Below are 12,652 nucleotides of genomic sequence, written 5' to 3' on the forward strand. Positions count from 1 at the left end.
GGTGGAATTTGGACCCAGACCCTGTGATACGGGATGCAGGCGCCCCAAGCAGCATCTTAACTGCTGTACCAAATGCCTGCCCCAAGAAGTTTTTTTTTAAGATTTTATTTATTTGAGAGTTAGGGAGAGGTCTTCCATCCATTGGTTCACTCTCCAAATGGCCACAACGGCCAGGCCAAAACCAGGAACTTCTTCCAGGTCTCCCACATGGGTGCAGGGGCTCAAGCACTTGGGTCATCTTCTGCTGCTTTCCCAGGTGCATCAGCAGGGAGCTGGATTGGAACAGGAGCAGCCAGGACTTGAAATGGTGCCTATATGGGATGCCAGCACTGTACATGGCGCCTTAACCTGCTGTGCCACAACACTGGCCCCAAGGTTTTTTTTTCTTTTCTTTGTTTAAGATTTATTTATTTTTTTGAAAGGCAGAGTTACAGAGAGGCAGAGGCAGAGAGAGAGAGAGGTCTTCCATCCACTGGTTCACTCCCCAGATGACCGCAATGGCTGGAGCTGAGCCGATCCAAAGCCAGGAGCCAGGAGCTTCCTCAGGGTCTCCCACATGGGCGCAGGGGCCCAAGGACTTGGGCCATCTTCCACTGCTTTCCCAGGCCATAGCAGAGAGCTGGATCTAGAGCTGGATCTAGAGAGCTGGGACTAGAACCGACGCCCATAAGGGATGCCGGCACTGCAGGTGGCAGCTTTACCCATTAGACCACAGCACTGGCCCCCAAATGTTGTATTTTTAAGAAATATCCTACAGGCAGTCTTAGGTCCAGGCTCTGAGAAACCAAGTGTTCTAATCACAAATATTTATTAAGCAGCTATTATATGCCAGGCTAAGAGTCTTCATTCTAGACAGAGACGGCATCGTGGAAAGGCTGCGCCCTGGTGGGGGCAGAAAACACCAAGAGTGTGGATACACATGGACGGCCAAGAACACCCAGCCGGAGGGCACAGGGGCCACGGCCGGCATCTGGGGCCGGAAGCGGCCAGCCCACAGCCGGGGGAAGTACCTCCAAATCCGTCCAAGTTCCCCAGGACCCACGGAGGCCTCAAAGGAAACCATGTCCACCATTCTGGTGGAACTCCCACCTTTACTGCTAAGGCTTCCAGAGCCAGGGCGGACGGCACGGGGGACCTGACGACCGGTGGGGGCGGAGCCCCAAGGCTTCCCCAGGCCAAGGGCAGAGCTGTGACTCCTGTGCCTACTGGGAAACCCGGCGCCTCCACCACTCCTCTCACTCCACGCTCCCTAAGACCTCAGCCAGGTCCCCAGGGCCGGGCCAGCAGGTAGGCAGTGCTAGTCGCTGGCTGAACGGGCAGAGGGGCCTCCTGATTCGAAGCCCAGGGGTGGGCCTGTGACATCACCAAAGGGAAGCTGACCGCATCCCAGCAGGCTGGACGACACACGAGGACGACGCGACACCGGGCCTCTCGGAGGGAGGGGTGGCCGCATGGCACGATGTGACGCCCAGGGCAGGAGGGCGGCCGGCCCGCCGGGGAAGGGGTGGGACTCGGGGCTCCAGGGTCACTTCTTCTTGGCTCGGTCTGCGGCGTCCAGGGCAGCCATGTTGCGGGCGGCCGTGACCAGGTGGATGATGCTGATGAGGGACTTGAGCAGGGCGATGGGGGCAGTGACCCAAAGGCCCACGCGGAAGAGCCCCACGGAGCCGACTGCAGGGAGGCAGCAGGGGCGATGCGGAGAGAAGGGGGATCAGAGGAGCGAAGCGCCTGGGGGGCTGAGGCTGTCCCCTCCGCAGGCGGGCAGGCAGGCAGGCTGGCCAGCACCCCCCACCCCGCCCGTCCTCTCCTACCTAATGGTCCCTCGGAGAAATTGAACAGGTAGAGGAGGCAGTAGAAGAGTTCGTTGCCGGCACACAGGGTGAACAGGGCAGGCTGCGCACACAGCAGACAGGATGCTTAAGCAAGCGGCAGGCAGGGGCCCACCCCACCCCACCCCACCCCACCCCCGCCACGAGCCCCTCCACCGCCAAGTCGGGGTGCGCAACCCAGGCGTTCGCTTCTCCTTCTAGGGGGCTGCCCATGCTTCCAGAAGTGCTCTCAGACGTCCCCCACCCCCCCTCCACCCCAGCCACTCAGCTCCCAGGGTGCACTGGGCCGAGCCCTCCCCCTCCCCCCAAGCCTGCAGGGTCTGGGCGGGCCCTCATCTGCCCTCTCCTGCCCTTTGGACCAGGGTCCAGCCCAGGACCGCCCCGAGGCTCACCCTGGACGTGTAGTAGATACGGAGCACTGGATTCCCAGACAGGTCGATCATCTTGTGGCTCTCACTGCCTCGGACCACGGAACTTGGGGGAGGAAGAGGGGGGCAATCCTCGGGCTTTCTCTACCATCACCACGCACCTGATCCCCCCACCAACCCACGAACGGCAGGTGCTGGGGTCACCCCCCTTGCATAGAGTGCAGGGCACAGCTAAGGACCAAAGTTCCTGTTTACCAAGGTGGGGGCAGGGTCCAGATTCAGATACCGCATTCAGAGGCTTCCAGAGGACAAGGGTTTGGCCTAGTGGTGCCACTTGGAACACCCACATTCCATGCTGGAGCGCCTGGGCTCGAGTCCTGGCCCCGCTCCCAATCCCAGCTTCCTGCCATTGCATTCCCCCGGGAAGTGATGGCTCAAATCACTGGACTCCTCCCACCCTCGCGGGACACCTGGATGGAGTTTCTGGCTCCCAGCTCTTCCGCCTGGCCCAGACCTGGCCAATGTAGGCTTTTGGGGGAGTGAACCAGAATGGGGGGCTCTCTCTTTGCCTCTCAAATAATTAAAAAAAAATAAGAAGAAAGACTCCTTCCTCTGAGTCGCCACCCATTTGGAACCCTAGGATCTTGAGATAGGAGGGTCTTAGGGACTGCTTAACCCCAAGGCGCTGTGGCAAGCTCCAGGGCTTCGAGCAAAGCGGCGCTGGCACAGAGACCTCCCCCCAGGCCCCCTCCCCGGGGTGGGGCCGGCCCCAGACCTGTGGAGGTGCAGCCAGTGACTGGCCACGTCCAGGCTCATGCTGAGCTGGAAGAGGAGGGTGGCGCGAGGGTACAGCAGGGCCAAGTTGACCAGCAGGCACATGGTGGCACAGCGGTCGGTCAGCATGTCCAACATGGCTCCAAACCGGGTTCCTGCAAGAGGACGGCCATTGGGTGGGAAGGCACTGGGTGGGAGTGGGGGGCGGGGGGTGCGGATCCATGGCAGGTGCACGCCGCGGGTGGAATACACAGGGGCCACAGTGGCGGGAACAACCCCATCCATCAAACCCAGAACCAAGGCTCAGTCTGAGGACAGATCAAAGAACCTTCTATCTCCATTCTCCCTCTAAGCCGGCCCTGTTGTCCTGGCCTACATAGCAAACACCTGTGGAATGGGCCACCGCCCGGTCCTGCTCTTTGACAACAGCCCCGGCCAGCCATGGATTCGACTACCAGAGCTGGCTTAAACCGGCGCCGCTGCACAACCCCAGGCCACCCCGTTACCCTCCAGAGAGAGGGCAAGGGCAGAGCCCCAGAGGGCTCGCGGCGGGCGGCTGTCACCTTGATTGAGCGCTCGAGCCGCGTGTCCATCGAAAGCGTCCAGGAGCCCGCTGAGCAGGTAGAAGGAGGAGGCCGTGAGGGGGCAGCTGGGCATGAAGTAGAAGGCGACGATGGCGAAGACAATCCGGGCGTAACCTTGGGACGGGACGGGGCGCCGTCAGGGAACCGCCGAGGCCCCCCACGCCCTCGCGTCCGGCCCGAGCCGCGGGCAGCACTCACCGATGAGGTTAGGCACGAACAGGAAGATATTTTCGCCCGGCATCGCGCCGGCTCCCTCGCCGCCCAGGGCGGGCCCTGGCGGTGCCAACGCTGTCCCGGCGCCGCCAACCGCGCGCTGGAGCCCGCGGCCCCGGCCGGGCCCCAGCTGTTCCAGCCCGCAGGCTGCGGGAGCAGGGGCCGAGCCAGCTGTGCGCGGGGCGCAGGGAGCGCGCGCACCCCGCCCCGGCGATGCGCAGCCCCCCGCCCCCAGCCGAAGCCCCGGCCAGCAGGGGTCTCGGCTGCTCCAGCTGTGCTCGGCTTCCGGGAGCCCACTCGACTGCTCGAGTCGTTGCCAATTTAGAAGAGAGATGGAGTGGGAAAAAAAGGAGGGCTTAAAAATGGCTGCGGCCCCTTTAAGACCTGCCCGCTTCCCCGTCCTTTTCCTCCCTCCGCCCCTTTCCATCGGTTCGTACCAAAACGCAGAGCAGGGGAGAAGGGGCAAAGGGCCGTCGGCGCAGAGCAAAGGAAGGAACTAAAAGGGGAAGCGCCCCAAAGAGGCAGGCCCGAGCGACTATCTCGGCCTTCCTTTCTGCGGAGGGCATGACCTCCTGGAGAGATGGATGAGACGGTAAGGCGCCCCTCTGAGTCCTGGCACACCCCCGAGAGGCCGGGGCAGTTAGTACAATCCACATGTTCCGGCCCCGCCCCCGCCAGGCCTTGGGCCTCGTTTGCTCTCGCAGGAGCCGTCTCGGCTGCGAAGTGGCGGCTAGAGCGGCCCGGCGCGGGGCTGGCGCCTGCTTCTGGAGACACCCTAGTGGTGGGAGGTCCCGGGCTCCACACCCTGCGCAATCGCCCCAGATTTCCCAGGACTCCGGCGCAGGACCTGGCGGGGTGCGGAGGGGGGCCAGGGACGCGGGGGAAGGGTCTCTCGTCCGGGGTTCTAGAACCCCGGTCTCCTAGCAGCGAGGCTGGGGAGCCTCTGCCAACACTGAGGTTTTATAGCAACGGGTAGCAGCGCCTCCCTGGCTCCCCTTCTTTCCATCCTTCCTCCCCAGTTCCATCTCCCTTTCCCGCCCCCACCCCCGCGACCTACAACAGGGCCCCTTTGACCTCCCCTCCTCCCCTCGTGCCGAGTACCCCAAGATTTCAAACCATCTGCAAGGTCCGGGGCGCAAGGGCAAAGCTGCCGTGGCTTGGGAAGCACCTTGGGAGGGAGGAAAGGACAGATGGACAGACCCTGTGTGGGCGATTTGGGGCTGGGGAGTCATTGTGGGCCCACTCCCCAATATAAGGCTACAAAAGGTTTTTCTTTTTCAGACAGAACTGAGACAACACGATGTTTTTTGGAAAAGCCCGGGTTAAATCTGGGCTTGGGGAATGGTGGAGGGATGGGTTCTGGGCAGGGGCAGGCGGGGGGAAGTGGGCTGCTTTCTTCAGCCCAACCCAGGCTCCTGCTTTCTCAGGGGCATGGCATCCACTCCCGCCAGGAATGAGGAGAAGGGCAGCCGGCTGGCTCCAGCTCCAGCTCCAACCTCCTTGAGTGAGGGGCCGCTGAGCTCCGAAGGGGAGACCCTGGAGATGGGAGTGGAACTGAGGGCTCCCAGGCAGAGGCACCCGTCCCAGGTCTGAGACACAAGCCCTGAGCCTCGTGGGTCAACCCTAAGCCCTGGGGCCCAGACCCACCGCCCACAGTGCGAGCCCCTTGGGGCTCCTCCTGAGACGGCCCGCCCCTACCCAGGTCCAGACCTCGGGGCTCAAGGCTGCCAGGTCGCACACGCAGCCCACAGCCCCAGCCTGTGAGCCCCTGGACCCAGGAACCCACGGAGGAGCTCCAAGCAAGCCCTTCTTACCTCTCCTCCCCAGAAGGTTTCACTCTCTCGCTCTGAGGAATTCCTGACCCGGATCAGCACGGAGCTCACCGACGAGGCCTTGTTTATCGCTTGCTGTCACGTGAATCCTGTGCCCATCAAGGAGAAGCAGACAAAAGACCAAGGGACTCAGATATCCCAACACGGTGATCCCCGCCTTGGGAGAGCCGCGTCTCCTACCAGCCCCGACCCCCTCCCCGCCAGAGCTGACCTAGCCAGGTCTGGGCCAGATGAGAGCCAGGGACTCCTCCTGGGTCTGCCACAGGGGTGGCAGGGCCTCACGCCCTGGAGCCAGCTCTTGGCTGCCCGCTGTGCCTTAGCAGGAAGCTAGAGTTGGAGACGGAGCTGGGACGCAAAGCCGGGCCCTCCCGGGCGGGACGCGGGTACCTTAAATGCTGCACCGGATGCCACCGCCTCCCCACCACCAAGATTTGGTGTCCACTTTCATGAGCCAGCCCTGGAGCCCACCCAGCGCTGACCTAGCCCCATGCTGAGCGAGTCCCCACTGCTGGCCGGGCGCCCCCTCAGCCCCCTTTTTCTCTAGCTGATCTCTTCCTGGCCACGGGGATGGTCGTCCTCTGACTGGGGCCTCTACTTCCAGTGTTCTGCACCAAGACCCGAGGCACTGACACCCGGTGAGCGCGGCTGCGAGGGGACGAGCCTATGCGGGTGGGGGTGGGGTGTCCATAGCACCCAGGCCAGGCAGGAAGTCTGGTCCCCTCAGGCTGCCAACCGGAGTTCTCAGCTCGCTCCCTTCTCTGCTGCTGTCCCTAGCTCTGACAGGAACCGGACCCGCACCAAGGCACACCTCCTGCCGTCCCCTCGTGCCAAGGTAGGGCAGGGCTGTTGACACTGGCCAGACGGTCACGCTCTGTGCCAGTGTCTGTCTGAGGCGCTTGGGACGCAGGAGTGAATGACCCAGTGTCTGCCCTTGAAGAGTTCACAGCTTAGTGTTGTGGGCAGACAAGGGGATGGCCTATTACAACCCGATATGGATACGTGCCCCAAGTACATACAGGAGCAAGGACAAGACCCGGCCTGTGTTGGAGAAATCGGGACGCTTCCTGGAGGAGGTAACTCCTAAAGAAAGAATTTTGCAGGAGAGAAGAAAATGAAAGGGTTGGTGAGGATTGCACGAGCAGTATCAGTCTTGGTGGAGTGAAAGTGTGTGTGTACTCACACAGGCCAGGAGAAGGGCCCACCTGCGGGAGTAGGCGAGCCGGGAGCTGGGGGCTAAGCAGGACAGGCCTCGAGCGTGCCATGCTAAGATCCATAGATGTTTTCCTGGAGGTGAGGAACTGCTGAAGAATTTGAGCAAGGGAGGTTGGAGTTTTACTTTTTTTTTTTTTTGTAAAGATTAGTTTTATTTATTTGAAAGAGTTGCAGAGAGAGGTAGAGACACTCAGAGGTCTTTCATTCATTGGTTCAATCCCCAAATGGCTGCAAATGGCTGGAGCTGGGCCAATCTGAAGCCAGGAGCCAGGAGCTTCTTCCGGGTCTCCTACGCCGGTGCAGGGGCCCAAGCACTTGGGCCATCTTCTACTGCTTTCCCAGGCGCATTACTAGGGAGCTGGATTGGAAGTGGAGCAGCCAGGACGCAAACCATTGCTCATAGGGGATGCTGGTGCTGCCACCTAGGGCTTTTTTTTTTTTTAATAAATTTTTTCTCCTGTTTTCTTTCTTTTCTTCTTCTTTTTTTAAAATATTTATTTATTTGAAAGTCAGAGTTACACAGAGAAGGAGGCTGGAGGGGAGAGAGAGGTCTGCCACCCACTGGTTCACTCCCCAAATGGCGTCAATGGCCAGAGCTGGGCGGGAGCCTCTGCCAGGCCTCCCACACAGGTGCAAAGCCTCAAGCACTTGGGCCGTCGTCCACTGCTTGCTTGCTTTTTTTTTTTATAAGAATTTTTTTTTTTATTTTTAAAAATTGTTTTATTTTTATTTATTTGAAAGTCAGAGTTACACACAGAGAGAAGGAGAGTCAGAGAGAGAGAGAGAGAGAGAGGTCTTCCATCTGATGGGTCACTCCCCAATTGATTGCAACAGCCGGAACTGTGCCGATCCGAAGCCAGGAGCTTCTTCCAGGTCTCCCACACGGGTGCAGGGGCCCAAGGACTGGGGCCATCTTCTACTGCTTTCCCAGGCCACAGCAGAGAGCTGGATCAGATTGCTGGATGAGAAGTGGAGCAGCTGGGACTAGAACCGGCGCCCATATGGGATGCCGTCGATTCAGGCCAGGGGGTTAACCCGCTGCACCACAGCGCCGGCCCCCCACAGCTTTCCCAGGCCATAGCAGAGAGCTAGATCGGAAGTGGAGCAGCCAGGACTCAAACCGGCGCCCATATGGGGTGCCAGCACTGCAGGCGGCAGCTTTACCCGCTAACGCCACAGCATCGGCTCCTACTTTTAAAATTGATTGATGTGAAAGGCAGTTACAGAGAGAGAGGGGGGTGGGGGGTCTTCTGTCTGCTGGTTCACTCCCCAAATGGCAGCAATGGCCAGGGCCGGGCCAGATGCAAGCCAGGAGCCTGGAGCTGCATCTGAGTCTCCCACGTGGGGGCAGGAGCCCAGGCACCTGGGCCATCTGCTGCTGCTTCTCCAGGAGCACTGGCAGGGGGAGCTGGATCGGAAGCAAAGCAGCAGTGCAGTGTGGGCGCCAGTGTCACAGGTGGCGGCTTAACCTGCTGTGCCAGCACGTGGGTGCCCTGGTGTTGGAGTCTTAGGTCCCTCGATCTATGGTCAGTGAGAAGAGGAGAGGCTGGGGCCAGGGAGGCCGGTCAGGAATTATTCTGCAGGGACCAGGTTGAAGGCTCTAAGATCCTTGTCACAGTAAGAGTAGAGACGGGGTGGGGTGGGGTGGGGGGTGGCACAGAGCAGAAAAGACCAGGAAGCTGGATGAGTTCGGTAACTGATTAGGAGCAAAGAGCGGACAGCTGCTAGCCTGGGTCTGCTTCTGTTCAGAACTCTTCCGTGGCTGAGTCCAAGCCAGAGGCTTGCTTACAGGGTCCTCCGGCCACCCCACTGTCTCTCTGCCCTGGAGCCTGTGGCTGCTCCCCTCGCCCCCTGTGCGGTCCGGCCAGCCTTCTCGGTCCTCCTGGAACACGGTGGCCATGTCCCCACTTTGGGCACCTTCGGCTTTGAGGATACTTTGGCAACTCGGGTGGAAATGTAGACATTTGGAAACAAGGGGGCGGAACTCAGCAGGGACGTCTGGGCTGGGCTGGGTCTCACCTGGGAGGTGCTGGGAGGGCGGTGGAGGTTGTCCTGGAAGGGAGAGAGAGGGAGAGAGGAGCCGGATGCTGAGCCCTGGAGGAGCGGACAGTGGGGAAGTGTTTACTATCTGTTGTGGGCCAGGCCACCAAGACCAGGAGTAATCCCCGCTGTGACTAGTGCCGCTGTTTCCATGTTTATCACCACAGCCTGCAGCACAGTTCGGTGCAGAATAAGCCGACATGCTTGTCCCCAAGGAGACTTGGGGACGTTTGATCCCTACCCCGTTGGGCCTTGGTGTTAGAAGCAGCTGGGGCCGGAGCCGCGGCTCACGAGGCTAATCCTCCACCTTGCTGCGCCGGCACTCCGGGTTCTAGTCCCAGTTGGGGCGCCGGATTCTGTCCCGGTTGCCCCTCTTCCAGGCCAGCTCTCTGCTGTGGCCCGGGAGTGCAGTGGAGGATGGCCCAAGTGCTTGGGCCCTGCACCCCAGGGGAGACCAGGATAAGTACCTGGCTCCTGCCTTTGGATCAGCGCAGTGCGGCGGCCACAATGCGCCTGCCGTGGCGGCCATTGGAGGGTGAACCAACGGCAAAGGAAGACCTTTTTCTCTGTCTCTTCCTCTCACTGTTCACTCTGCCTGTCAAAAAAAAAAAAAAAAAAAAAAAAACCAGCAGCTGGGCCTTTGCCAGCGCCACGGCTCACTTGGCTAATCCTCCACCTGCAGCGCCAGTACCCCGGGTTCTAGTCCTGGTTGGGGCACCGGGTTCTAGTCCCGGCTGCTCCTCCTCCAGTCCAGCTCTCTGCTGTGGCCCGGGAGTGCAGTGGAGGGTGGCCCGGGTGCTTGGGCCCTGCACCTGCATGGGAGACCAGGAGAAGCACCTGGCTCCTGGCTTCGGATCAGCGCGCTCGCCGGCCATAGTGGTCATTTGGGGGGTGAACCAACGGAAGGAAGACCTTTCTCTCTGGGCCTTGAGCGCGCGCCTGCTGTGACTCCGCAGTGAGCACTGCGCAGGTTGTCCGGCAGCCGCCGTCCACCCAGCGGTTTCCCCTCCATCCTGAGGGAGCATCTTCCTATCGTCCCCCTGTCAGCGCCCCCGCAGTCCCAAGAGACATTGCTCTCCACACCCTCAGCAAAGACTTGTGGTCTCTGAGTTGCCCCTGGAACTGGGGAGCACTGTGACTTCCCAGAGGCGTGGGCTGGGGAACGGGTGAGCGGACAGGCGGTCGATACCGTCTGTGGGCCTCATTGAGCGTGTATTTGGCCCTCACCGTGTGCCAGCACTACCCTAGGGGTAGCAGTTTGCCAGGGAGCAGAGAGCCCTGGCTCTCAAGGGTGGGATGACGATTACTGATGGAAGAGGGGCGCGAGGGTGGGGGATGGGTGAGCAGATGGGTGTGGGGGGGATGAGTAGATGGCTGGATGGGGAGATTGGGGGATGGGGGATGGGCAGATGGATGAATGGACAGATTGGGGGATGGACAGATGGATGAATGGACAGATGGGGGATGGGGAGATTGGGGGATGGACAGATGGATGAATGGACAGATGGGGGATGGACAGATGGATGAATGGACAGATGGGGGATGGGGGCGGGGGATGCATGGGTGATTGACAGAGCTTGGAGAACAGGTGGAGGGTGGAAGGATGGGAACAAGAGGCTTGGGCCTGAAGAGTCACAGGTTGTTCTTCTCTTCCAGGGAGCTCTGCCCAGCAGCGTGGCAGCCTCACTTGGCCTCTCACTCCCTCCCCCGTTTTGTCCCCTCTAGACCGTGCCTCCAAGCTCCCCTTTTGCAACTCGTTAAGCACTTCACTTGAGACGGACTCCCGGTCGTGAGCAGTGGTCATCTCAAAGCCTCTGGACTGTTCTGGAACCATCACTCAACTTGGCACACAACTCACCACCCTCTGGCACAGACACTGCCAGGAATCAAGGCTGTAATAAAGAGTCGGCCCCTCCCTTCCTTGGGCTCCGGAGTGCTCTGCTGTGGGTTCTCGGGGGGGTGGAGGTGTGAGAAGATGCACACGTGCACCCCCTTTTTTGGGGAGCAGGTGTGGACGCTGAGTGTGGGCAATTTGGGGTATGGTTTGAATTCAGTCTGTTGGCAGAGGTGAGCTCTCCTAGCCAAACTCGACCCCTCCCAGGTCTAGACCATCAGTGTTGAGGACCCTGAGCCTTGGGCCCACGTCACGCCCATCCCCGGTGAGAAGGCAGCATGACGGTCTTTGTGTTGAAATCTCTGCTTGGAGCCTCCTGAGAAAGTCTATATACATCTCCGCGCATCAGTTTTCTTATCTGGAACATAGGAGTGATAACCCATCTGTCTCCCAGGGTCCTTGTGAGGGTTCAAATCCAATGCAGAGGCTGGCGCTGTGGCTCAGCGGGTTAATGCCCTGGCCTGAATCGACGGCATCCCATATGGGCACCGGTTCGAGACCTGGCAGCTCCACTTCCAATCCAGCTCTCTGCTATGGCCTGGGAAAGCAGTAGAAGATGGCTCAAGTCCTTTGGCCCCTGCACCCATGTGGGAGACCTGGAAGAAGTTCTTGGCTCCTGGCTTTGGATCGGCACGGTTCTGGCTGTTGCGGCCAATTGGGGAGTGAACCATCAGTTGGAAGACCTCTGTCTCTCTCTTCCTCTCCTCTCTGTGTTAACGCTGACTTTCAAATGAAAAAAAAAAAATCTAAAACAAATGCGTACAAAGCACTTAGCACACTGCCTCACACTCAAAGCCTTAAGTTTTCACCAAGGTCGGTTTGCCTCGTGTTCTAAAATTCATTTCCTTTTGAGTATTTTAGCATCCTTCTGGGTGTTCTAAAACTGTGTTTATCATATTTAGAGATAAAATTTAAATGAAGTAAAATGCAGTTAATTTGAAGAAGGACTCTTCAGAAAAACATTTTATAATGTTTGAGAGTAGAGAGAGTGGAACAGGACACAAGGGCACAAAGCGAGCTCACATCCGGTGGGCATGTAACAGGTGCACCTAAAACACCCAAAAGATTGGGGGACAACAGAATGGTACACTTGGGGCTGGCATTGTGGTGTAGTGGGAAAAGCCGTGTCGCTGCCTGCAATGCCGGAATCTCAAGTGGGCACTGGTTTGAGTCCAGCTGCTCCGCTTCCGTCTCAGCTCCCTGCTACTGCGCCTGGGAAAGCAGCGGGAGATGGCCCAAGTGCCTGGGCTCCTGCGCCCGCGTGGGAGACCTGGAAGAAGTGCCTGGCTCCTGGCTTTGGCCTGGTCCAGCCTTGGCTGTTGTGGCCGTTTGGAAAGTGAACCAACAAATGGAAGATCTGTCTAACTCTGACTTCCAAATAAATAAATCTTTTTTAAAAATGGTACATTTGAATGGATAACAAAAATTCTCAAGAGGGTGGAATTTTAACTCAACCGGATATGACGTAATTCAAAAGCTGTTTGCCAGGGCTGTTGCTGTTGCTGTGGCGTAGCAGGTGAAGCTGCCACCTGCAGTGCCGGCATCCCATATGGGTGCCGGTTCAAGTCCCCACTGCTCCACTTCCAATCCAGCTCTCTGCTATGGCCTGGGAAAGCAGTAGAAGATAGCAGAAGCCCTTGGGCCCCTGCACCCGCGTGGGAGACCCAGAGGAACTCCTGGCTCCTGGCTTTGGATCAGTGCAGCTCCGGTCATTGCAGCCAATTGGGGAGTGAACCAGCGGTTGGAAGACCTCTCTCTTTCTCTCTGCCTCTCCATCTTTTCTGTGTAACTCAAATAACTTAATTAAAAAAAAAAAAAAAAAAAGCTGTTTGCCTCCTGTGGAACAGTGAGGGATGAGGGTTAGCTACGACCCACTGCCTCCCAGCCAGAACAGCCCAGAAAGACC

The 12,652-nt window shown here is 59.2% G+C and overlaps 1 protein-coding gene and 1 long non-coding RNA gene across 5 annotated transcripts; one reads left to right on the forward strand and one right to left on the reverse strand.

Moving 5' to 3' along the window:
• Nucleotides 1-791: 791 nt before the first annotated feature.
• CDIPT (CDP-diacylglycerol--inositol 3-phosphatidyltransferase) lies at nucleotides 792-4,157 on the reverse strand. The gene is made up of 6 exons (XM_002711864.6): nucleotides 3,754-4,157; nucleotides 3,535-3,669; nucleotides 2,973-3,126; nucleotides 2,222-2,303; nucleotides 1,812-1,893; nucleotides 792-1,671 (listed from the first exon to the last, which is right to left on the reverse strand). The coding sequence occupies exons 1-6, from the start codon at nucleotides 3,794-3,796 to the stop codon at nucleotides 1,526-1,528; spliced, it is 642 nt and encodes a 213-aa protein (XP_002711910.3). The 5' UTR covers nucleotides 3,797-4,157; the 3' UTR covers nucleotides 792-1,525.
• Nucleotides 4,158-4,203: 46 nt separating this feature from the next.
• Nucleotides 4,204-10,772, forward strand: LOC103348601 (putative protein T-ENOL). Of its 4 annotated transcripts, none has more exons than XR_016225877.1 (7): nucleotides 4,221-4,360; nucleotides 5,196-5,355; nucleotides 5,596-5,746; nucleotides 6,202-6,235; nucleotides 6,375-6,432; nucleotides 6,538-6,673; nucleotides 10,578-10,772. It is a non-coding gene; the product is annotated as a putative protein T-ENOL (long non-coding RNA). The 4 variants fall into 4 exon arrangements; XR_016225878.1 differs by having other exon boundaries at nucleotides 6,610-6,673; XR_016225879.1 differs by lacking the exon at nucleotides 5,196-5,355 and having other exon boundaries at nucleotides 4,204-4,360; nucleotides 10,509-10,772.
• The last annotated feature ends 1,880 nt before the right edge of the window (nucleotides 10,773-12,652 follow it).

Source organism: Oryctolagus cuniculus, chromosome 19, assembly GCF_051225735.1.
Source record: "Oryctolagus cuniculus isolate XC-2025 breed Fujian yellow rabbit chromosome 19, ASM5122573v1, whole genome shotgun sequence".
Taxonomy (NCBI): Eukaryota; Metazoa; Chordata; class Mammalia; order Lagomorpha; family Leporidae; genus Oryctolagus; species Oryctolagus cuniculus.

Bases quoted from the DNA above. Each gene is read 5' to 3' on its own strand.
- CDIPT (XM_002711864.6), bottom strand. From the start codon at position 3,796: ATGCCGGGCGAAAATATCTTCCTGTTCGTGCCTAACCTCATCG. The intron at 3,127-3,534 runs GTGACAGCCGCC...GTCCTCTTGCAG, and splicing joins GGCTCGAGCGCTCAATCAAG to GAACCCGGTTTGGAGCCATG. The intron at 1,672-1,811 runs GTAGGAGAGGAC...GCCTCCCTGCAG, and splicing joins TTTCTCCGAGGGACCATTAG to TCGGCTCCGTGGGGCTCTTC.